This window comes from Siphateles boraxobius, unplaced genomic scaffold (assembly GCF_051911475.1).
Source record: "Siphateles boraxobius isolate OS27281-9 unplaced genomic scaffold, OSU_SipBor_1 9, whole genome shotgun sequence".
In the NCBI taxonomy this organism is placed as follows: domain Eukaryota; kingdom Metazoa; phylum Chordata; class Actinopteri; order Cypriniformes; family Leuciscidae; genus Siphateles; species Siphateles boraxobius.
In genome coordinates, this window is record NW_027509219.1 from 26,414,180 (window position 1) to 26,440,183 (window position 26,004).

The 26,004-nt window shown below is 38.0% G+C and overlaps 1 protein-coding gene across 4 annotated transcripts in view; it reads right to left on the bottom strand.

Moving 5' to 3' along the window:
- glis1b (GLIS family zinc finger 1b) overlaps positions 1 to 26,004 on the bottom strand; it is an 84,021-nt gene that overhangs the window by 44,046 nt on the left and 13,971 nt on the right. For 3 of the 4 annotated variants that reach the window (XM_077222909.1, XM_077222910.1, XM_077222911.1), the window contains exons 3-4: positions 6,389 to 6,578; positions 3,013 to 4,222 (exon numbers count right to left, since the gene is read on the bottom strand). In XM_077222909.1, the coding sequence (XP_077079024.1) occupies positions 3,013 to 4,222; positions 6,389 to 6,578 (1,400 nt within the window). The remainder of the gene's footprint in view (positions 1 to 3,012; positions 4,223 to 6,388; positions 6,579 to 26,004) is intronic. The other variant, XM_077222912.1, reaches the window with a different exon arrangement.

The window sequence follows — 26,004 nt, forward strand, 5'->3', positions numbered from 1 at the left end:
GCCCTGGGACAGTGTCAGGGCAGTAGTCGCTGGATAAATTTTTAATATTAATGTAGACAAGGAGGGCAAAAAACCAATAAACTAAAACAACACTTGAATTAGGAATGAAACCCAACAGGATATTGCAGTAAGATTATGTTGTTTCCTTTTAGATGCCTTCTCCTCTGCTGTCCGACTACCACAAAACAGCCCGCGGTGCTTTTTAATTGGAGAGAGTGAACCAAAAAGAGGCTCTCAAACTCCGCAGAGCGGTTTTAAGAGGTCTGCCGAGCTCAGTGCTTGCAGATGTAGCTGCGTTTTTACGTGCCGGGGCATAAAACCGCGTCCAGGTATGGCCGGTGACAAAGCAGAGAGTCAGAACCCCGTCCTATGTTTGTGATAATGACTTTTTCCTGCCAAGGCGCTGCATGATACAAATCAAATGCAGCACAGCTGGTAGAGAGGACAAAGCAAGGGAGAGAAAGAGAAAGAGACAGAGAGAGAGAGAGAGGAATGAGGGAGTGTTGTGTTTGGATGCAGAGGAATCATGCCTTGTGCGCTCTCAGAGGAATCTGCAGTTGGAAAGATAATAAAAGGATTAGCTGGGTTTTCTGAAGCATTTGCTTCTAAATCAAAATGTCTCATCGGTTTCCTCTGCACAAATAGCTAGAATACCAACATGTCTTTGTATATTGCACGAGGGCCACAAATGCAACATGTTTCAGACAAATGCTGTGACAAAAGTCCTGCGGAGGTTACAGGAAGGCAGGAAAAAATAAGAACGCGTCAGAATCTGAGCAGGGTCAACTCGCCATTATGTGTAAATATAATTATTCATTCATTTTATTTCTCCAATGTTTACAATGTACTGAATGAACCAAAATGAGTTTTCATTCAGAACCACTCTGTTTGTGCGAGTCTGTACTTTAACTGCACCTTCAAAATTACATAATATAATTTACCATTAGAATAAATATAATTAAATTCCATTTAAACTGCGAACAACAGACTCACCCAGTAAAATAATTCTGCTACAAGTTAAATCCTCACAATTTATTTTAAAAAAATTTTAAATACGTCAGTTGTTAATATTTGCCAGCCCTAAGTTTTTAACAAAACACCTGAACTCTTCCTATATACTGCGGTTTGGGAATCGAATCACTCATTAAACCACTAACACTTGAAAATGCTCTCATGTTTTACTTACATTTTTCTTTTCTCCTATTTGCGTTGGAAACGATAATATGATTCTAGCAAAATAGAGACTAAACTTTGACAAAAATGACTCAGTGAGAGGCCCTCACTATATTCAGAGACAATGTGCAGCCATTTTAAAACAATACATGGGTTTGTTCCTATCTTAGCATCTGCTTAGTATCGATCTGAATAAAATGAGTGTTTGTTTGTTCTGACAGGCTGTGACAACGGGGCTGGTCTTGCCACATACTACGGGGCAGAGTTTTGAGAGGAAGAACAGAGCCCCTACAACACCATTGTAAAAGTATGAGCAAGTCAGAAAAACAGAGATTATTATGAAAAAACAAAACAATAATGTGTATACAACAGCAAATGCAAATAATCTCCAGAACTACTACGTTTATGCCACAGAGTGCGCAGCAATGCCATAAAATATAGTTGCACGTTTTGGAAGGAATTTACATGATCTAATTACATCTGTCAGTCCAGCTGCTGTGAGCTCAGAGTAAACCAACATCCTCTGGAGAATAAACAAAACTTGTCATTAATAACCTCAACGGAACTGCTTAATGCTAGCTAATATAAATGTTACCCTTGTAACATACTCCACATATTAGCGTACAGCTGTCTCCTATTGACATGGCTAAACAGATCATTTTGATAAAAAAGGTATCCTGGTATTTAAAGGAATAGGCCGACTTTAAAGCAGTCTGTTTAAGTATCTGTAAAATAAAAGCCATTTTGGACAGAGTCTTGTATATGAAACAGAATATATCTAACAAGAAATCCAACATTATCCCACTGAGCAACAGAGGGGAATTTCGCTGGTCATCTCCTCTGCGGCTCCGTTCTTACAGACTACTACATTTTTCCAAGTGTTTAGTTTGGATAAAGAACCAATTCGCTCAATACTTGTGGGATGGCTAAATGTTGAAACCTCCCATTTAAAGGGATCAAGTGCATGCATTATTTGGTTATGTTAAACAGATGTGTAGTTTTTTTTATCTCAATCATTTAAAAAAAAGAAAAGACAGAGAGAGAGAAAGAGAAAGAGAAAGAGAGAGAGCGGTCTTAAGAAAACAAACAGAGTTTCACCCTACAAAAATTGTGGACTAATTGTGTATTTGGACTTGTGCATTGGTGGGGCTGGAGCCATTTTTCCACTTGAGCTGAGAATGTTAGAAAAGGCACTTTGACATTGATTAGTGTGTTGACTTGTGGAATCAGAGAGTTTTACCTGGATGTTTCGGGTTTCAGCACAACACTATTTATACAGCTAGACTACAGGTCCAATTAAATACCAAAACCCATCAGTGGAAAAGTTAGCTGCGCTTTCAGTTGGAATCATAATTTCTCATGCCATGTGATATGGTTGTGAAATGTTTTTTTTTTTTTAGGAAAATGGGCATAGGTGGTCTATTGAAAGCTGTCACCAAAAAATGAAGCTTCCAAATCTATTTCTCAAATAAAACTGACATAAAATGAAAAAATGTATATTTGTGAAACACTTTTAGGGGGCATTTAAAGAGAGATTTGATTTAATAAAGCTAAATAAAATAATTATTTGTCCTCTGTTGATAATACATACTTAAAAAATTTATTTTAAAACTGACCTTCTTAATTAAAAATAATTATACAGGCATTCAGTTTCACGAACTTTCCACTCAAATTAAAGTCATTGAGGATTCCAACTAAAACAGCTCAGTCCAAAATACTGCTTATGCCTTTTCAAGGCCATTTCAACTGCCAGTTATAATCGCCTCTATGAATTTCATTATGGGAAACTGCTGAAAATTGTGCACATTTGACAGCCAGTTAAAAACTGTGAAAACTTACCATGCATTTGTTAGGTTTCTCTCCAGAGTGAACCCTCATGTGGATGAGCAACTTGTAGCGGGCGTTGAAGGGTTTGTAGCGACGGACACATCCGGCCCAAAAGCAGGTGAAGTCCTCACCCTTTCGCTGGTCGATGTGGACCTTCTCGATATGCCTAACCAGTTCCTCCTGCTGCTCGTACGCCGCGCTGCAGTCAATCCAGCGGCATACCTGCTTATCGCTAAATCCGTCCTCCCTGTCGCTCACCTGCTGTTCGACCAGGCCTGAGGGTTTGGGTTGTGCCAGCAGGCCTGAGGGTGGAGACTGCTGCTGGCTCTGAAGATGCAGTAGAGCTCCTGGGCCGGAGCCCATGTACTGGTGCAGGTGGTAGGGAGGGGGCATGGGCGGCCGTGGGGGGCCTGTTTGGTGGTGGTGGTGGTGGTGATGGTGGGAATGCCCAACGCAGTGGCTTCCACGGCTCGTCAGATGGTGATAATGATGCTGAAAGAGCTCCTCCTCACTTGGAGAGAAATCATCCACCGGTTCCTGTTTCAGAGTACAGCTGTCCAGCAGAGCACCGGGCTGTATGAGAAGTCCAAGCCCGTTGCCGTTAACCATGCCGGGCCCTGGCTGCATGGATGTTACGTCCTCACAATGCTCCACTGATGACACCGAGGAGGATGATGACGAGGAGGACAGGGGTAGGAGGCAGGACGAGGTGGAAGGGGACGGCAGCTGAGGGCTGGGTGCGGGGAGAGGCTTGTGGGAGAATGCGGTGGCGGTAGGCGGCGACGAATTGGTGCGCAGGCTATTAACGCAGGACATCTGGGAGGAGCAGATGTTGGCGGCAATATCGATTCCCTCTGAGGCTGACTGGGAGGCCACCAAGAGGCAGCGTCTCTTCAGTCCGCTCGCATTCGGCCTTGCTGAGTGACACGAGCTCGGGGACAAAGCTAGTGGGGAGGAGCCATCTTCATTATTAAATGGATACACAGTCACCGCCATTGCCGACAATGACAGAACAGTTGCTAAGTTACTGTCATTGTCGCCACCACCGCTGTTCGAACGGTCCAATTCCCTGCGACCTGCTCCCATCCCTTCTGAAAAGTCGCTCAGGGCCGATCCCAGCTTGTAGCCCTCCTGTTTGATGGGGTACGATGGCAAAGCATGACACCCATTGACGCCACCGGACAGAGACAACGAGCTAAGCCCCGTCTGAAAGCCAGCAGACCTGCGGGAGAATGAAACACACCCAGAGGAATATGAGGAGTGTTTAGGCAGAACGGAGCAGGAAGAATATGCACAGTATTAACAGCCCGGGCCTGTTGAAAGATAAAGGCCAGGGTTTCTCAAAGTACTGCCAACTCTGCACTGTCAGACACCACGGACACAGACAAGCTCTGTGCTCCGGTCCTGGCAAGCCTGCACTCTCAAACATCTCTGTTAACACTGACAATGCTTGACCAAAAGCAGTGCGATTGGAGATTCATTTTGCAAACCCTTACATGGTCTTATTAGGTTATAATGTTTGGTTTGTGCTGATCAGAAGCTACTATTTATGTTCCCCTCTCTTACAGGAAACAGTCACTGGATGGGTTTCCACTGTGGTGTACTTTAAACACTGGTTAGATCTACCACAAATGCTCCTGAGCAATTCCATGAATAAATGAAGCAGGAAATTTGGCCTGAACTATGGCTATGAATGGGTATTTAAAAATAAGAAAAGAGAGAGATGAATACAGACAGGCTGTCATGCTCTGCGTATGACAGGCTTTGATGACACAATAGGGGTTAACCGAAGCCTACATGTGGGCTAAATAGAAGTCACCTGGTTTTGGAGGTATAATAGTGGGCCTCTAAATGCTCAGTGTTTACAATACTCCCCATTATAGTGGGAATCTTTGCCCCCCTTGAATGGGGGTCAAATTTCCCTGTGCGTCGCTGTGATCTTCCACATAATAATTCCTGTCAGTTCACTCATTATGGATCTGTGTGCAAAGCTCTGGAATGATGTGAGAAGGGCCCTCTGTCCCAGCAGCCTATGAAGGATTTGTCTAAGTCCCCTTTTCACTTGGTGCGGGAAACCGCTAATGCTAGCGCACTGGCTCAAATGAAGCCTCAGGTTTGTCATGAGTCGCTCCATTCAGGCTCACCACTTCCTGTTTGGCAGGAGCAGTGACATTCAGTGACAATATTGGGAGAGTTGGATGGCGTGTTTGAGTGAAAGCATTTTGGAAAGCATCCCTTGCTGAAACTATGGGTTTCAACTATACTGCAGCTACACAGAAGTCAATGGAAAACCGAGGACAGTCTCTTTTCCTAGCCGTTTAAAAAACAAACGCAGCCAAGAAGCGCAGCTTGCTCCACACTGCATTAAGCTTCAATAAAACAACCTACATTATTTGACTTGCAGATATGTTTACAGTCTTAATGTAATTGACATCACTATAAAATTGCAGAGACTTAGGTCTTAAACGCTTTACATACTTTACTAGATTTACTAGATCCTAGTGTACAACTTTATATTTTAAACAGTGTGTTTAATGGGTCTTACAATCACTTCATTTACTGATAATCATTGATGAAAATCAAAAGCAAATACTTCTTGTTGTTGTTGTTTTTTGTAAACTAAATAAATGTATTGGCTTCACTTTGTTTTGTTTTTTATTAAAAAAAAGAGTTCTAATACACTACTGTCCAAAAGTTCAGGGTTGGTAAGGTTTTTTTAATGCTTCTGAAAGACTAATATGACTGTTTTCTATTTTAGATTATTTTAAAATATAACTTATTTCTGTGATGCAAAGCTGAATTTCAGCACTTATTACTTCAGTCTTCAGTCACATGATGCTTCTGAAATCATTCTAATATCTGAGTTTGGTGCTCAAGAAAAGCTTATAAATGTTCTAAAACTTTTGAGCTGCTTAATCTTTTTGTGGAAACCATTATAAATTTTTTTCTGGATTGTTTGAAGAATGGAAAGCTCAAAAGAACCGCATTTATTTGAAATAGACATTTTTTGCAACATTATAAATGTATTTACTGTCACTTTTGATCAACTTAACAGCAATACTTTCGTTAAAAAAATGTAACCCCAAACATTTAAATGGTAGTGTAGGTTGGAGGTGGTGTATTCACAATCACTCATAAATATGAATTAGGTTATGCAAAATAAATTACAATGATCTTTCAGTGTTTTAGCAAATAAACAGTCAGTCTAATGGAGATCAGATCTGTAGTGTATCAGTCAAAACTGAATGTAAATCACATTATGCTTCAAAATGTTCAAAAATATTTTAAATAGCGCATTTAGTTTCTGTTTTGTCATAAAAGTAAGTTCTCATGTAGCGACTGTTCTTGCTGACTTATCCAAGTGCTCAAATGTGCTGGGAGGTCTCACCTGGCGTCTCGGTGAGGGCTCTCCTGCAGGTGAAGGTTCTGTCCGGGCTGCTCACAGTGGTTTCTGTGGTGGTACTGGGCTCCAGACTGAACTGGCAGGTTCTGCCCACAGCGCAGTGAGGTTCCTTCTTCTGCTGTCAATTCAGGAGCGCACTCCTTCTCTGAACAGAATGAGATACATCCTCCATTCACTGAAACAGGTGGGAAATACAATAGGTAACAATTACAGATCTTTAAATCATTTGTCAAACTTATAGATCCATTGCATGGCTTTCTGGAATACTTTATTCTGATTGGCGAATATATTCAACTCAAATCAACATTATGTCTATTTATTTATTTGGTAAGTGAGAAACAGTGTGTTATTGCAGAAGGAGAAACTGGGTGTATAGCAAATGTGATCTAAATAAAATATGATTTCATAGTGTTTGGAAATATTCATTGAAGAAAAGCCGACACTCTTTTTGACTCCAGTGTGGGTGCCTGCATCTATCAAGTTTTTTATTAACTCAATTTCAGCAATATCATTTGCTCACAATGATGATATCAATAATGCATCACCCATTGAAGTCTGATCAAAACCAGCATCTAAACATGTGTATAAAGCCAAACCAAAGAAAAAAGAGGTTTGGTAAGATATTGTTTCCAAGTACACAAAATGAGAAGGTGACAAGTAATTGCTTTAAAGCAGAGGGGAAAAAATGTGAGGGAAACAAAGAAATTAGTGTTGAGAGGCGAGAAGAAATGAGAGAAAGGGAAACGATAGAACAGAAGGTCACAAGACACGCAGGTCCTGTAAAGCACATGCTGGATCCCTGAACTCAATAAAGAATAATGGTTGTTTATAAAATTTTGGATAATTTTTTCTTGGCTTAAAAATCCCACAGTTGGAATGTCAAAATGTGTTTGTGTATAACATCACTGCTCGCTGAGCTAAAGCCATGGGCTTTCTTGTTTCATCTGGAGAGGATTGAGAGGTTTGTCAATGACATTGGGATAGTTTGTTTCACACAAAAATTAACGTTCTTTTTATTACGTCCTCCTATTCTTGCACACCTTAGTAAGATACTATGCTGTGTCCTCATTTTAAATAGAAATCATATAATTTAAACATATTTTAGACTTGATTCCTGTATGCGACACTGATAATCTGTTTCACAAGAAGCCTTCAAATGCCACAAACTCAAGTAGAGGTAAACTATACTGCTGATGTGAGGTGCAGAGAGAATATAGCCAGAAGCCACAGGAATTTTAAACACAAATCTGTTTTACAGATTTTCAAAATTGCTCAATATCATATCTGGGATGCAATTCTAGCCACAAAAGGCAGCTTGTGAAACAATTTTGCTGTTAGCCCTTTAGATGAGACCCTTTAACCCCCCAAAATAGTTATTTAAGCACCCATGAAGAACTGAAGACACAAATATATATGTTTTTTCGAAATAGCAGGTGAACTTTTGAGGCACCGTTGATTAAATGCATAACAACAGTCACATATAGCAGATGAAATGCCTTTGCTGAAGGTGATGATCAGAGTTTAGATGATTCTCCCTAATCTAAACTCTTGTGCAACACAGAAGTTGCACATCCAACCTGCAGAAGATCAAGCAAATGGCTCAGCATCAGAATACTTCGCACTCCATATTTTTCTTTTAATGTATTATTGTCTAACTCCAAAAATGTGCTGCCAAGTTACATCAATTCAGATCCAAGTTCACACTAAAAGCCTTGCTCTATATGGACAGAACTATGGGAGAGGTTTAAAGATTTGATGCTTTGTTACATTAACAGAATTAGTCACGGCAAGGCTGCATAAGAGAAGCTTCTCCACATTTGGAAAGTTGGACAGAACGTTGGATTGTATTTATATTGAATTTGCAATGGTAATTCACTGTTGAGTATTGCTCTGGGTTTTGGTCATAAGGTGGAAGTCTTTGAAAGCTCCGATTGTGAAAGCTGGGACAAAGAGAAAAAGAGAGAAATTTTAATTCTCAGAGAGCAGTGGAATCTACAGCCTACTTGCACTAAAAACAATGTATCATCAGATACATAACTAAATTTATGTTTTCTTGTATTCTAAAGTATTATTTTAGGATTTTTTTTGCACTTTTCATTGATGGAAATTATTGGGGAGGCCAGATTCAAACCTGCATCTACCACATGAGCACCACAGGCCACGGAGCAAACAAGGCCCTGACTCAGGGGTGGTTCTAGGGGGTTGCCCCCGTGTCAACCAGCTTGGCCCCCCTCTGGCCCCCCTAAGTTTGGAATCGTATCACACCAAACTATTTTCTGAAACTGTAAAATGAAGAAAACAGAAAGAAAAGAAGACAGGCTAAATCCAGAATAACTGTGGCCATGTTTCTAAGATGCTTGAAGAAACCTTCCTACAAAGTTACAGTACTCTGAAAAGTTTTAGGCACTTGTGTGGAAATGCTGTAAAGTGAGGATGCTTTAAAAAAAATAATGTCATAAATAGATTTTATTTATCAGTTAACTTCTAAAAACTAAATCAAATCAATATTTGTTGTGACCACCCTTTGCGTTTAAAAAGGCTTTTGTCCAGGTACACTTGTACAGTTTTTCAGGTAGCTTTGCAGGAAAGTTTCTTCAAGCATCTTGGAGACGTTGCTACAGTTCTTCTGGATTTAATCTGTCTCAGATTCTTCTGTTTCTTCATGTAATCACAGATGGATTTGAAGATGGTGAGATCAGATATCCGTGAGGTTCATACTGGCTGTTGTCAGACTCCTTGTGCTTACAGAAATATCACTGGATTATTACAATTAATGGCAAAAGGAATGTTTGGAAATGTAAACTGATGTTTCCTATTGACACACTACAGCAAAAGATATACATAACTGGCTTTTTGGGGTGAAAGTACTAATGTGCCTAAGACTTACGCACAGTACTATATATGTAATAGAAACGTCCAAAAGAGCTTCTTTCCCAGACTTGTCATGAAAAATCTGAAAAGGATGGCTCCAACACATTGGCTCTCATCTATACCTGGAGGACAGATAGAACACAGAGAAGGATGTTTCTCCAGCACTCTCAGAAGACCTCTGATCCTTGACCAAATGTAAGAGAGGATAAAGGAGGGAGCAGGTTTGCAAGCATTCAGAAGCCATTAAGGAATGACAATCTTGGGTGTGAGATCACTGCTGTGCGGTGCCAATAACACCTGAGGGTAAAGCAGAGCTCTGTGATGAAGACCAGACTGAGGTGCTGGCTTCATTCACAAAAAAAAAACACAAGAACAAAATCACAGAGCAGAACCCAACTGAGGGGAGAAAAACACTTCCATTGTCGCTCTTGTTTCACATGTACAAAAGAACAAGGCTTTTGGACTCTGAACAAGTAACAAAATATTTTATATTTTTTTAGTTTTATATGGCAAACGCTCCCATGCTATATATCCATCTTATCCAGACTTATCAACTTTTAAAAAGGCAGAGAAAACATTTACCATCTCTTTTATTGTTGACGTCAAACAAAGTATCTGCTTCCAATCAAGTTCTACATTATTTGGCACAGCTTGATCTATCATTAGGAAATTAATAACATAGTATTGGACTGGTAAATCATACATTTTTAAACTGTCAATTTGTCCTGTTAATTATGTCTATGCAGATCATGGAAATATTAATACATTTCATATTAATACATTTCAATGTAAGGTCATCCAAATACCTTATTGAGTTGTTTTATCAAGTTAAGGTCATAAATGATAGGGAAAAAATATTGCCTACATTTTTTTTTTTTTTGCCCATTACTGCCATTTTACTTTGTACACTAATATTCAAAAGTTTGAGGTCAGTAAGACTTTTTTTTCTTTCAAATAAATTCTGTTCTTTTGAACTTTTCTAAAACAAAAAAAAAGATCATGGTTTTTAAAATATTTAGTATATTATGCATCACAACTGTTTGCAACATTGATAATAAAAACAAAGAAATGTTTCTTGAGCAGCAAATCAGAATATTAGAATGATTTCTGAAGGATCATGTGACACTGAAGACTAGAGTAATGATTCAGAAAATTCAGCTTTGCCATCATAGGAATAAATAATATTTTAAAATATATTAAAATCGAAAAACCGTTTTTTTAAATTGTAATAATATTTTTGGGAATAATATCTCAATAATATTTTACTGCATTTCTGATCAAATAAATGTAGAATTGGTGAGCATAAGAGACTTCTTTCAAAAACATTAAACACTCGTACTGACCCCAAACTTTAGTAGTGTATTTAAATACCTTTTCCAATTACTTTTGAAAATGCACTTTCTGTCTTTTTGCACATGTCTGACATCACAACTGGAGAAAAACCTGATAATTTAAAATCTCATGTAAACATGTTTTTCTTGCCTGTCATAGTTATCTGGGTATTGTGCATGTAGACGCTATCAGTGTGTGAATTTTTGTTGACATTTTATTCGATTAACAATTTCATTATTACTAGTTTGGAATCGTGAAGTAAAAGCAGTTACTCAATCACTGCTTTACGGTACCATACAGTAGGAGAAGACACAGTGCAACCTCCCCCTCCATAACCCCACCACTGGACCACAGAGACTCCCTGCATCTGATCAGCAGATGGGTCGGCCATTATTAAATGTAATTGGTGGTAATCTCAGGTGATTTTTTATTTCGGTGACACTTCATTTTCTACAATTCTCGCCTCCTGCCTTTCAAGTCACCTAAGTGCAGCATTAAGTGCTGGAGTGAGACCGAGCTTGTGCCAGCATTTAATGTTTTCAAGTCTTCAGAGATGCTGGCAATGGAAAGCAGATGTGTGAAGATGCAGTAATACTGCCGAACAAGACGGGGTCTTCAGAGAGAGGATGGGAAAGGGGTGTGCGTATGGATGTGTGTGCTGTGCTGGCGCACGTATGCGTATGCTGTGCTGGCGCACGTATGCGTGTATCGATTCTAATGCACGTCAAACCTGTGAGTCTACAGAACAACAAGCTGCCAAACCACAAGACAGATGCGTCTGGAAATGCACTGTGACATTTCTACTCAGGCCACTTTAGCACCATAAATCATATCATCCGCACTTAAACAGTTAATGACGATCAGAACTCTCTGATGCACTCTTCTTCCTATATTTGTTTGTCCTTTTCTGCCTTATTAACTCATTAGTGGGGCTAGCTAAGGTGGGGATCACTATTTCTAGTGCGCATACTTTGGGTTAGGGATTAAATGTTGACATCTGTGATACCTCATATCATGAGCCTTGTTGAGAAAAGAAGCTCTATTATTTTTCAAAGGGGTCTGACAATGTTTAGTTCAACCTGGTGGACCTTAAAAAGAACCAAATCCTAAAGACTTACATCATATAATTTCATAAAGACTTGCGGTGGAAACCACTTATAAACCTCCCAATATAGGGCTGCAACTAACAATTATTTATATAATGGATTAAACTATTGATTATTTCTTTGATTACTCAGATTAAAACAAAAACACAAGTTTTATTTCCTGTGTAAACTTTAAAAGTAACTCCACATCCTGCCCAATGTACCTAGGTAAAGCTCTAAGGCTATGAATACAAACATGTGTAGTCGTTTCATTTATGCATTTGGCAGATGCTTTTATCCAAAGCGACTTACATTGGATTAAAGGTACATATTTTAATCAGTTCATGCTATCCCTGGGAATCGAACCCATGACCTTGGCGTTGCTAGAGCCATACTCTACTGTTTGAGCAACAAGAAGGCATATTATTATACATTGTTTCAATTAATTTCTAATTTTTTGTCAACATGTTTGCCTTTCCTTTCTGTGTTGCTCTCCAATGTCTATTTGATGTGCATTTAATTTCGTGATACAACTGAAGTAGCGACAGATATTTTCTTCTGTATTGTGACGTAGTAACAGTTTATCAAAAAAGAAATAATGTTGGAGAGGAGCTTGGTTTTATGCAGTGTTTGTTGATTGGATTTCGAGATGTGCGTGTTGCATTCATCAGATAAACGTGAGCTTGCAGGGGCAGGATTTACTGGGCTTTCAATAAAACTTGGCTGCCTATACAGTAGAAAGGAGAAATAATTTTTGAAATCAGTGCTTACCTGACTTGAGAAAACAGCGAAAAAAGGCTGCCGTCTTACCTTTTGCCAAAGCAATAAAAACTTCAAAACCCATAATGCACTAATTTGGATATATTGATATGGATCCATTGAACAGAGTCAAATACCACATTTCTTTAGTAGAAAATACTTCTTAGCAAACTTTTAGTCATAATGGTGTCAACTTGTATTGTTCCAGGGTGCAAGAATAAATATTTAGTAGGAGCTCGTTAAAAAAGCTCAGTGTTTGTAATCAACATTTCAAACTGGATAACCATGAACACAGTGTTTTAGGTCAAACGGAGGGAAAAAACTGAAAGAAACTGCAATTTTGTCAGTTCCACCAAACCTACTGAAGCAAAACATCGCACATTCAGGCAAGAGAGATGTTGCGTTAGTCATGGTCCATTTTACCATTGTACTGTTTAAAGAGTAGACCTAGTACGATACTATTTTTAGTGATAAACCTACCATTACAATAACTGTTCTGTTAATAAAACTTTCGATCTGACGGTCTGTGGGTGGGGATACAAAAACATGAAAGTATAATCTGTAGTTTTCACGAAATCAGCTGAGCTGAAAGTTTTTGCTGACTAATAAAAGTGAATTTCTCAGTCCAGGTAATACAGAGAATGAGTAAACATTGTTCATTTACATATACTATCAACATTGTAACAATACAAAGTAGGTTATAAAATCGGAAAAGTTACACTTTAAGCAGATCAAATGTTTGGAGAAATCCTGCATATGTCGCCATAGAGAAGTCTGTCATTTTCATGAGATGGTTCTGTTATGACATTTTGATTAAAAAGTACAAGGTAAAAACAAATCTAAAAAATTAAGAGAATGCGTGGATGAATTGTTCACAATATGATCTATATGCATTGAGAAAATAGGTAGGGTGAATTTTCATTTCATCCCGACTTTAAGCGTGAAATTTAATAGAGACTCGCTTGATTTATGAGAATAAAAATATTTTTATTCTCAAATATCTCAAATACATTAAACAGCATACGTACCTGATAATAATTTCATTAATTATTTGCTGTAGTCCTACCCAAAACACCTTGACTGCATAGCAACACCCCGGCAGCCACCTACAGCAGTCTGTTATAGTGCTAGTGAGTTTTGCCTGAGCAAGTACCATTCACGTTTTCATTAGAAAAAAATTTAAAAATCTAGTTTATTTTTCATCTTTTATTTCTCAGCTTCACTCACTGTCTTTAATTTTTTCTTTTCATGGTCCTCTCCTGTCTTTTCTTCTTTACGGGACAAGGTCAGGAGACGCATGAGGAGTGGGATAATACTGAATTCTCTTTGCGCTCCTCAACACGGCTGCAGTGTCCAGTGCAGATGTTGCGTATTATCGACAAGAGCCTTTTCCATCTTTAAATCTCATAATTTATGTCTATATTTGTGTCTCCACACAGACCCGGAACTCATTTGTTTGCTTAGTAATGAAGGTTTGATTGAAAACTTGAGGGCACAAGAAAATGAAAAATAACAAAATCTGGAGAAAGGTTCCCTTTAACAGGTGCATGGCAGAGAGAGAAAAAACCCTGATTAAATTAGGAGGGATTGAAATTACTGTTTTTCTTGCTAGATTTTTGGTACCACCAGACCAGGATTTTCATAAGGATGAAATTGGTTTGTTATGGCAGTTTCTGTATGAAGACAAAACCTAGTTTGTGTCTCACTACTAGGGAAAAAATTTCCCTAAATGTCAAAAGGAAACAAGGTATACCAAAAGCAAAGAAAAGAAAATGCACCCTTATGTATTGTTTTGGGTTAAAGCTATTAGCTTAATGTATTTTTTATTATAATGTATACTTAATGTATTTATTCCAGATTTAGTCTCGTGTCTTTTTTTATGTGGGAAACAAAAGGAGAAATTACAGTACATAATGACAATGTCTACGAAGTTCCAAGTGGAAAAAAAATACAATAAAAGCACCATGAAAGTATCATAAATGTAGTTGCTTGTGGTTTATTTGTGTTTCTTGTTTTTTTATTTGTCATATGCAAAAGCGCAGCATAAAGTAGATTCCTTGGACCAAAAAAAAATAGCTTGGAACAACATGGATGTTGAGTAAATAAAAACAGAATTTTTATCATATTGTGCTGGGTTTTCTCTTTTGCAACCACATGAAAGGATTTCTTTCAGTAGCACAGACAAAATTAAGTTATAAATAATATGCTTAAAGATCTGCTGTAACTTTACACAAGAGTTTATCAAACAAAAGACGAAGAATCGTTTGCTCGTGAGAGGGACAGATGCAGCTGCCCACGGATTTCGTAATAGCCTCGGCTCCTAAAACAGGCCGAACTGACCGCAGACTACTGAACACAAACAAACACAAAACCCTGCCTGCACTACTCCTACGGTCCAAAGACTAAACCGCACGCTTGGACAAGAGAACCTTATAAATCAAGGCTCACAGTGATTAAAGCATTACATGTCCATTTTAAAACGGTATCAGCCGTGGTGTACAAACTCACAGCAAAACAAAAAGATGCAAAAGATAATCTGTCCCGTCTGTGATCAAGGCAGAGACAAACGTCTTGACGTGCTTACAGACATTGTGATCAGTGTTGATGTTCTTCCATACCTTTATTGTAATTACTGGGTTCCACTTGGGCATGTCACCACCTGCTGGTGACTGGCTGTCACTGGAGGAGACTGCGAGTCTGTCCTCTGTGGACTGACGTGGGTGGATCTGGACCACCATCGCTTCGGTTTCCAGTAAGGCTGGGTCAGGGTGGTGCTGGAGAACCTGGCAGAGCTGTGGCGATGCCCATTGCGCCAGGGATGGGGTTCATGGCTCCAGCTTTGCAGTACGTAATGAATATGCTCTCATCAGTTCAAATAAGGTGCAATGCAACTCCTGCCATCTAACAGACTTTTAAAACTTTCCAAAGCCACAAGCATTCAGGTCATCCTTCAAAATCGATGTTTAATGATCCTGAAAATCAACAGTCATCTTCAGTGCAGCCATAATAATCATTATCTTCAACCAGTTTGAACATGATCATCATCAAAACATGTTTGCCACCATCAAAATGCCATTTCACTGAAGGAGCAGGGATGTTGGGTTGTTTTTACAGCTATAACCCCATCAAAACAGATTTATTGCGCAGTCTTCTATTCTATTGTCTTAGAACAGTGTGAAATACAATAAAGTAAGGTTACAAAATATTTCTGTTTCAAATAAATGAATTTCTTTTGAACTTTCTATCATCACAGTTTCGACAGAAATATTAAGCAGAACAACTGTTTTCAACATTGATAATATAAGAAATGTTTCTTGACCTGCAAATCAGTATTAGAATGTTTTCTGAAGGATCATGTTACACTGAAGACTGGAGTAATGATGCTGAAAATTAAGCTTCGCCTCACAGAAATAAAATAACGTTAAAATATACTGTACTCAAAGAGAAAGCAGTTATTTTAAATTGTAATATTATTTCACAATATAACCAATTAAAACTAAATCTTGTCATGATCCTTTAAAAACAATGCACTGTAAAAATAGAACAAGAAAGTTGTTTTATAATGAACAGCAGCAAGAAACGGGTTCATAAATAGAGCTCTTGTTTTGTAGAGTACGTACAGGATGAGGTTACTGGAAAAAAATTTATATCAGGCCAACTGAAATCTATAGAGTGTGAAACACTGGCGGTGATTACAATGTAAATGCATCAGTAGCACGGGGCTGCGGTACATTCCTGTGTCTTGTGCTGTAAAAACGTACAGCTATAACATTAAGACTCAGGGTTCCTCATCACAGGCTGCTGTTCTGGGTTTTATGAGATCTTGACGGCTCTTTGGGGCTCTGTAAAAACACAAAAACTTCGGGAACTCTGAGGCCCTGTGATACTGCCACAGTGGAACTGTACGGGTTGCATTATGTCGTTTCTGTTTTGTGTGTGTGCGCAAGCATGCAACTCATGTAGAAATATGCTAAATGCAAGAAACTGTTTTGCTTCTGTATGTCTTAGTACTCATTCTAAGCTTCGAGACAAAACAATCAAGCCATGTTTGAACAGAAATAGAGCTTTTCTTCTGAAGAAAAATGCTTTGGTTTCTGTTTGCCCTCTGATGTCATATTTTAATTATCTTGAATTCCCTGCAAAGATTATGTGAAATTACTTCCACTTGCAAAATATCTTTTCACACTAAATCAGGCTGTCAGGGTTGTGCCTTAATAATACAGTTCTCACATAATCCTTATTATGAAAACTGGCTTTTGTAATTAAAAGTGAAATGCCGTCGTGTACGGTATCCAAAATTCTAAGCACAAATTCCTGTACTGAATGAGTCAAGGCTAATATTCTCATTTGAAGCATTCCTAAGGTATGACAGCTAATGGTCAGCACGCCATTTCCAATAAATAAATGACGAAGGGAGTTTTACTATGCACTTTCAGCCATCCTATTAGCCTAGTTCATTTTAGTTGACTACAATAAAAGACAAATTATCCACTCTGCTCTGAGTCGATGGCTGTCCTGTCGCTGCCTGCAGCCAAAAACACGCTCTGTACACAACTGTATTGGCCCACATTTCTGACTATGGCGTTCACTTTAGGCTGCTTCCAATATTTACAAGCAAGCCTGAAACTGTGAGAGAATACGATTAAATGCAGATGGCAGGAAGTTCCACTCAAATGACTGGCCAAATTCAACCGCAAAACATGAGAGGAACCTCACAAGCACACATCACATATCCTCTTTCCAAATGCTAGTACACTTGTCTGAAGCTAAAGAAGACTATAAACATATATCATTATATACCATTCAAAAGTTTGGGAAATATTTTTTTTTAAAGAAAGTAATATATTCTATTCTATTAGGCAAAGACATTAAATTGATCAAAAGTGACAATAAAGGCATTTATAATGTTTCAGAAGATTCCATTTTTAAAAGATTATTTTGAACTTTTCATCATCTCGTTTCCACAAAAATATTTAGCAGCACAATTTTCTTTTTACATTGATAACAATTGGAAGTGTTTCTTAACCCTTACATGCCAATCATTATTACATATTCGGGTCTTTAGTGACCCGGATCTAAGTCTAACATGGATGGATCTCTAACTGCTGAAATAGTATAATACTCTCCTGATATTTAAAAAATATTTTGTTACCTTTTCGAACTTGGAAGGGTTTTGAGCAGATGCTTTTTACCATCTTTGGTAAAAAAAACCGAGGGTAACGCGGATATGACGTCATTGATTGGCGACTCCTCACCCCTGCTCACATGCCCCGTTTCCTTGGTTAAAATCGCGATTTTCTCACGATTTACAAATTGTTTGAAACATTCGGGATATTGTAAGTAATCAACTAAACAAAATATATAACATTGGCCTATATAACATTGTACCAATTCCATCTTTGGTAAAAGCTTCTTCACCAGATCCACCATTAAAGGTACAATATGCAAGGATTTTATGGCACCAGGGGTCGCTAACCTCTTACAATAACAAAGGCGTATACTGATGACGTATATTCCACGTATAGTCAAGCTGATGGATCTTTTATGGATGAGTGAATACATTAATGTTTTAACATGACTGTGGTATGAAGCAGGGCGCGATTGCTAGACATATACCAGCGCCACATGCAACGCGAGCCCCGCGGATATAAAAGAATAAGGACATTGCATTCTACCGAACTACACGCAAGTGCTGAATTAATACTCACACAGGTCAGTTTATTAGACGAATCAAACTTGAGGTAACGCAGCGCTGTTTCACTTGCTCTAACAGTTACACTAAGACACTAAACGGCATTTGAGTGTGTTGAATGTTGTTAGTTAGGTTGTATGATGGCTGTATGAGACTAAGTACGTTAAGCTAGATCAACATTAGAATAACATACAGATCATATTCTAACATTTTATCATGTTGAACTAAATAACATTGATTAACATGATTTGTTTTATGTACATTTGCTCACCTGTCTAAAAGTACATGCAACACTCGCGTCTCTGTCAAGTCGAAGTTAGTCGCAAACGTGGAGCTCTCGGCATCTCGACAGATGTTGATCTTCGTTTTAGTCCTCTTTTTGTCTCAAAGTCTGCTTGCCATCGTCCAAAATGTTTGAAAAACAACAACAACAGCGTGAGCGTCCTGCTAGGCATAACTGGCCAGTTGTCAACGTCTGTAGCCATGGTTACTATGGCAGTATGAGGTCAAACCTGGCGGAAACCGAGGGTAACGCGGATATGACGTCATTGATTGGCGACTCCTCACCCCTGCTCACATGCCCCGTTTCCTTGGTTAAAATCGCGATTTTCTCACGATTTACAAATTGTTTGAAACATTCGGGATATTGTAAGTAATCAACTAAACAAAATATATAACATTGGCCTAGTGGTTTTTGGATATTTTACTGCAAAAATCCTACATATTGCACCTTTAAGTGACAGTGACACTAATATTTGATTGCGGTCAGTAGGCTACTTTACGGAGCCCCTAAAGGGACATGGTGGTGGGAAAAATTTGGGATGGGAGGAAAAAAATATTTTTCAAATCTTTTGCGTTCCCCCGAGACACTTTGCGCTACGCTTAAAACCGGGCACGCAACAGGCGTCCGTAAGGGGCGTATTTTATGACTGTTAAAGTGTTTAAATGTTCGCCAGTTATCGCCTACTTCTTCCCATAACAACATACCTCGACACACTGGTGCCGCCGATTCTGCCGAAATCAGAAGGAAGGAGGAAGGCGCTGTCAAAGAGCCCTCGCCGCTGTGAGGAATAGAGCGCAGTCTCGTGAGCACCCCCTCTGTTCCCGCCTCCTTCTTCCCATACCAACTAACTTCGCTGAGGATACTTGTGAATTCTTTTGTTTCATGCCAGCAGTAATTAGGAGTGAAAGATCACGTCATCATTGTATAGGACATTGCCACCTTGACAAATAAAGGTGAATTGCTTATTGAGTCATCAGAGATTCAATTATTGTTGCGCAGAAATAAATATAGGCCTACTTACACTATTACATACCTCGGGTCATTAGCGACCCTACAGTATACTTATTGAAAACACAATTTTTTTTTCTTGTTATATTGTTTATAATGAATGGATTGAGGAATATGAAAAAGGTTGAAAGGTCTAAATTAAAAAAATTAATTAGGGGAAGGGTAATGAATGACGTCCCGGGTCGTTAAAGACCCGATTTATGCATTTAAGGTTTGATCACCAAGTCAGCAGATTTCTGAAGGATTGTGTGACACTAAAGACTGGAGTAATGATGCTAAACATTTAGCATTGCCATCACAGGAATAAACAACATTTTAAAATATATTAAAATAGAAAACAGAAATTTTAAATTATAATAATATTTTACAATATTATAGTTTTTATTGTATTTTTAATTAAATCCAGCCTTGAGGAGTTTAAGAGACTTATCAATCACAAACTTTTGATATACTGTATATATAACATGTGAAGAGTACTATGAGTGACAAGAATGTTTAGGAACCCCCTTGAGAACAGTATTATGAGACGTGTTTGTAATTGAATCATAAATAAATAGAACAATGTTTGACAACGATTATATCGTTATCTATGTAGCATAGCCCTGCCTGCAATTCTCTAAGGGATCCTTTGTTATTAGATGGGAAAACCAGATAGTTACGTGAGGATCACAACAGAGAATCATATTTCATTTCCTATTTTTTGCTATGGTTGTTTTAGTGGAAGAGAAAAAATAATGGAAGCTTTCTTTCAGAATAAAACGTTCAAAGCGTTCGATATAATTGGTTTGGCTTTGAAGTCTCTGGCAGAGATCGGGATGAAATCTTACTACCAGACTCACACACTGAGTATTCTTGGTGATTAAGAAATTACTTGGCTCCATGACTTTTTTTTAAGAGTCATGATTTGCTTTGACAACAGGGGCAGAGAAGGAAAAGCTTTTATTTTGATTTGATTATTCATCTTGTTTCATGTTTCCTGCTCAAGACCCATGCTATCCTAATACAGTGTGCGGAGATGACCAATCCAAGCTGAAACAAGAACATAATCCCTGCTGATATCCTCAAACAAATGTTATCTGCAAATTCACAGCAGATGACGGAGCTGGCTGCACTCTGCAATCGTAAACTAACTTAGTCACTATCAAAGCTCTCACTAAGTCAAGCATCATAGCCACGGTTTAGACTGTTTCGGGCTTTGAAGAACACAATAGAGGAATTTAACCCAAGGCGACTTCACAAATAAATAGAACTGTCAAAATTGAGTCCATGCTTGTACTCTTGATTCTTTCTAATATGAAAATTGCATCATAGAGAGCTCAAAGTCAATAACCATGTTTACAAGAACATAATTTTCCAATTAAGGTCCAGATTTTGGTCAAAGGAATAATTCACTAAGAAATGAAAAATTCTCTCACGGATCACTCAAGGAGAAAATTGTGTGGCAATTTTCATGCCATGCTCTTCTCTATGCAATTGACCTATGGCTAAGCCACGCCCCCAAACGCGATGAGCCAGTCACACTGCGCATAGCTACCCCAATACACTCTCTGCTACATTCTCTGCTTCCTCGTCCATTGAAATGCATTGCAGTTAGTCAGTTTTCATTCGTTTTTATATGTTTTTTCTTGTCATTTTAAGTTTAAAATGGTCAAACGGTGTGCATGGGGTACACGCAACTCCGACACTAGGTATCCCGAGAAGCTGGTCGATGGTGTGTATTTTTTTACCCTTTCCCAAGCCACATCTCAACCGAGATAAGTGTCTGGATTAAGTTATGCAGTAGACCACAACACCAACTAAACGTGGATTAATTAAACAAGGATGTCTACATCTTTTCTAAGATAAGTCAACAAAGTATTTGAACATTATCTTCAACATCTCTAACGTAACGTTAGCCTAACATTAGAAAACGTTAACGTTAGCTTCTAGCTGCGTTGTACATCATGTCACTTAGCTTCATTAACATATCTGTAAATAACCGAGATAACATGTATGTTAGCAATGTTGTGCTGAATGATTCATGTAAATACTGTTGCACCAAACTAACGGAGAGGTACTCTTGATAAAGATGGTAAAAAGGCTTGTCCTGGAAACGTATGCAACTTAGACCTGTACATATTTATTTTTGATCATGAAGCATTAATTACATATTGAAGCACAACCAAAATATAATCCATGTAATCCTTCTGTCTCTAAAAATCATCAATTGCCTCCTGTGAAATGTCTCCTACTGTGACAGCTGCCATAGCGCCTGTCACTGAATGTTGACTGTTTGTCCGAGTGAGTGGAGGGGGCGTGGCTTAGCCATAGGTCAATTACAATTAAGCTTCCAAGCTTAAAAAAGGAAAAAGCACCACAAAGGCATCATAAAAGGGGTCTAAAGCCATATAGTAAGTAGCGCTGTCTGATTGATTGGTGAATGAATCATTGGACCTTTTCAATGAATAATCTGATCCTATGATCCGATGATTCAATTATTCAATTATTCAAAGATCCAATCACAGATTAACAATATGTGAGTGAATAACAACTTGCATTTTGGTCTGTTCTTGACACAAAGCTATCATATACAGTATATTCCGTATACAGCATATTACAATGATTTCTAAAGAATCGTTCAGCTTTGCATTACAGGAATAAATTAAATTAAAAAAAAAATGTAAATAATATTGCAATAATAACAATATTCAATTGTAAAAATAAATCACTAAACAATTGATCAAATAAATGCTGCCTTGATGAGCGAAAGAGACTTATTTTAATGACATGAAAAAAAATCTCACCAACCTAACTTTTGAATGATATAGTGTAAATTAATATTCTGTACAGTTATTATTCGCAAGAGGGTGTTTACATGACAAAGTCAGTTGTTTAATTAAACAAGAATATTTCCATATTAATATTTCGGTTTAATATTTCAAATAACTGACTTTCAAAGTTTAGAAATGAGCACAGGGGGCCCCAACACACACATTTCATATTCTCAGAATATTCAGAAGGGTGCCTATTTTCCATCACCCTCAAACTGCAGAGTTTTAAACCACACATATATCCCTGAACGGAAGTGGGCAAAACAATGTGACACTTTTTGTTTTGTGGGGTATCGTCCTCACAAACCACAGGATCATTCAAAACTGACCGCTTTTATAGCTTCCCCACAACCGCTGTCCCACTCAGGCCCCTGGTAACCCGAGAGGGGACAGATCAGCAGACAATATACATCATCACACATCAAACGGGACCCTCACAATGCAAACGTCCCCAGAGAGGAGAAGAAAAGGTAGGGCATCCGTCAGCACAGGAGCCCCTGGTCAGGAATAACACGCCGGCTGCTGGTTTGAGGAATGAGGGCTGTAAGAACCTAAAAAAGGCAAAGGGAGAGCAAGGGCAGCATGCATAAAAAAGCAGGGCATCATGGGGTGATTTTAATGGAAATTCTTTCAATCTTAGTCCAGCGATAGAGTTTATATAGGGGAAGGTGGTAAATAACGGGGTATTTATGCAGACAACGAGTCCTATCCAGCTGAGGAGACGGGCCACCGTCAGCGTGGTTTAAGAGCAAACCTTTTCTCGGGTCACAGGCCCTGGTGTTTTCTCTGCTTGCTTGATAGCCATCTTTTCTTAACTACATGTGGTAAACAACGTCATTACAACAAAACGCCTTGAGTTATGACTTAACTAACAAGTTCACAGTTCGATTCCTGATCCAGAGCTTTGCTAATATATCATAAACATTGCTGAAAGTCCGTTAGCTAGTGTTTTAGTGGATCTTTATTCCCTCTCAGGGCTGTAAGCATGACTTAACACCAGCATTTTCACACAACCTGGCATTAGCTGTGCGTTTATGAACTATAAATCATATTCATTTCATCCCTAGACTTTTCCAAAAAAGACTCCAAACCCATAAAGAGTTTGTTTTTCATTTCACTCTGAAAGAGCTTTGAAATGCAAATATTTGTTTCCTTTGCGAGAAAAATAAATAAAATTTGAGGCGGAAAATGAATTCTTGCCATTTTACATCATCGCTAACACAAACATGTTAAAAATGGGTCCATGGTGGGTTCCTACAGCTTTTTTTGTGTGCTCTTAAATGAGTGAGTTTTGGCCAGCAGTAGTGTACATATCCTAATGATTTGCTAGCCAATTATTGGACTTGATTCCTGCTTTCTGAACTCTTGAGGCTTGTAGAAAGCTGGCATCTACAAGCTGTACAAATGTGATTTGACGTGCAGCTGGTGGTCAATTCGACATCGCCAGTCTATCGGTAGGTCTAATAAGCCTTGATGACATGCTTCAAACCTAGATATTTCACAGGAGTTTAAAATGCAGTATTTTACATTAATCCTATAGCTGACCGCATTTTGCCTTGGGGGTGATTATATTTAGTCTAAAAGTATGTAATGTATTTCCTTTATGTAGACTGCTGTTTGTTCAGTCAGGGTTGTGTGCATAATTTGATTTTAAAACTTAAAGAGTAAAAAAAGGAAAGCACTTATTCCACAGCTTGTGCCCTGCAAGAACTCACACATGACTGTTATCATTTTAAAAGCTTTTAACATTAAGCTTTATGGTCTAATGTAAGTTTTATCAAAAAGCAAGCAAAACAAATCACTGAGGTAATGATGAGAAAGCATGTACAACATCGAAAACATGTACATCGAAAACTATTACGCAAATCTTTTTTTTCTTTCTTTTTTTTTTTTGCTGGCTTCCCTACATTTTTCTGCCATCAAGTAATCCTCAAAGACAACCCTTCTATTTGTCACTATATCCAAACTATATGGAGTCAATTAAAGCATAAAGTGATCTGAAGATGTGGCTAACCCCATGTAAACAAAGAGAACATATGAAAATACAACTCAAAGTCCTCTTCAAGATGTGTGGTTGGCAGCGATCTGGTGAATTGGAATGAGAAACATGTTTAGAAAGCTCTGTGCTTCCAATCGAAGAGGCATTCACGAAACAGAGGAGGAGGGCGTGGGAGAACCAAAAGTCCTTCGAAATTATGCTGTGTGCCTAACGTCATTTCTCCCCATATGCTTCACTGATAAGATGTTTGTCAAAACATGTTGTAACATTATGGAGACAGGATTGCTTGTTTAATGAGGGATTTAGCGTAAATACTGAAGCAAATGTCGAGATCCATATGGATACATCAAGTAGTCAAGATCTGGTTGGTTAGAATGTCAACCCCTCCTAGAAGCTGCAATACTTGGTTCTAAAAAAGGACCTTTCTTCATTGACATACATTCAAAAGTTATGGAAGCTTGTTTCCGTCGGAAAATAAAAAGGTAATTGCGAACTACCTCACCTAAAATCAGAATCTCTCACAATTCAGATTTTTTTCTCACAATTGTGAGATGTAAATTAGAAAATTGTCGCAATTACAAAAAAAAGAGAGCAAGAATTGTGGAATATAAACACGCAATTCTGAGAAATAACTTCCAAATTTGCAGAAAAGAAATTCGTAATTACGAAAGAAAAAGTCACAATTGCAAGATATTAACTCACAATTATGACTTGTGTGAGTGTGTTTATTTTTTGCAATTCTGGGGAAAAAAATCAGAATTTTAAGATTAAAAGTTTACTTTTTGTGGGGTTTTTTTTGTGCTGGGCATAAACTTTTATTTAGGATGTGATTAATCGCGATTAATCGTTGCACAGCACTTGTTTTTTTATTCAGTGGCGGAAACAAGCATAAAAAGTAGCTGAATATTGTAACAAAATGTATATATTTTTAAATACTCCGACAAGCCATTTATAGAGCTACAAAAAAGACTAAATATTTTAAATGTAATTTTTTTTATCTGAATTTTAGAAGTAAAATTTACAAAATTGTATTTTTGTGGCTAGTTGGAATTTTAATTTTGTAAATTTGAAGTTTCACCAAGCCAAAGATTTTTAATGGCTCTCTGATTGACTAAAATGCTTAGTTCAACTTGACCTTTGGCCTAGTTTTTGTATGATCTGAACTTTTGTCAGGAATTGTATCATTTAGGATGTGAAGTTTTGGATTTCTTTATGCTAAATTATAATCTGAATATTTACAGCTAATTTCACCTAAAAAAAAAAAAGCCGTTTAAAATACAAAGCTATAAAATGTCATAAAACATAAATGCCACATTTTTACAATTCAAATGTATAAAATTTTATAAGCCAAACAAAATTAAATGCTATTAAATGTCACAAGAATTCAAATGTACAAAATTCAAATTCCCATACATTAACCATGATGAATAGGAATGTTAAAGTATATCTTTCTCCAGCTAAATCTCTTGACGTCATGAAAAGTCAATCACTGTAAAGGCTCACAGACTTGTTATGACAATACAATCCTCTAGGCAGTCCACTGTCTCCACTCTGTAACATCCTTGAAAATAAGTGTGCCGATTCTAAAGCGAAACCAGAGCCTCCAGATGATCGCGAACGTCTCCGGTAAGGCTCGCTCTCATTCGCAATGTAACCCTGCAGACAGAAGGTATGTGTTAGTCACTGTTTGATTCAAGCATATTTTCAATGGAGGCTCATTGAGAAACAGGGTCTGTTTTGACTCGGTCATCTTTGAGAAAGC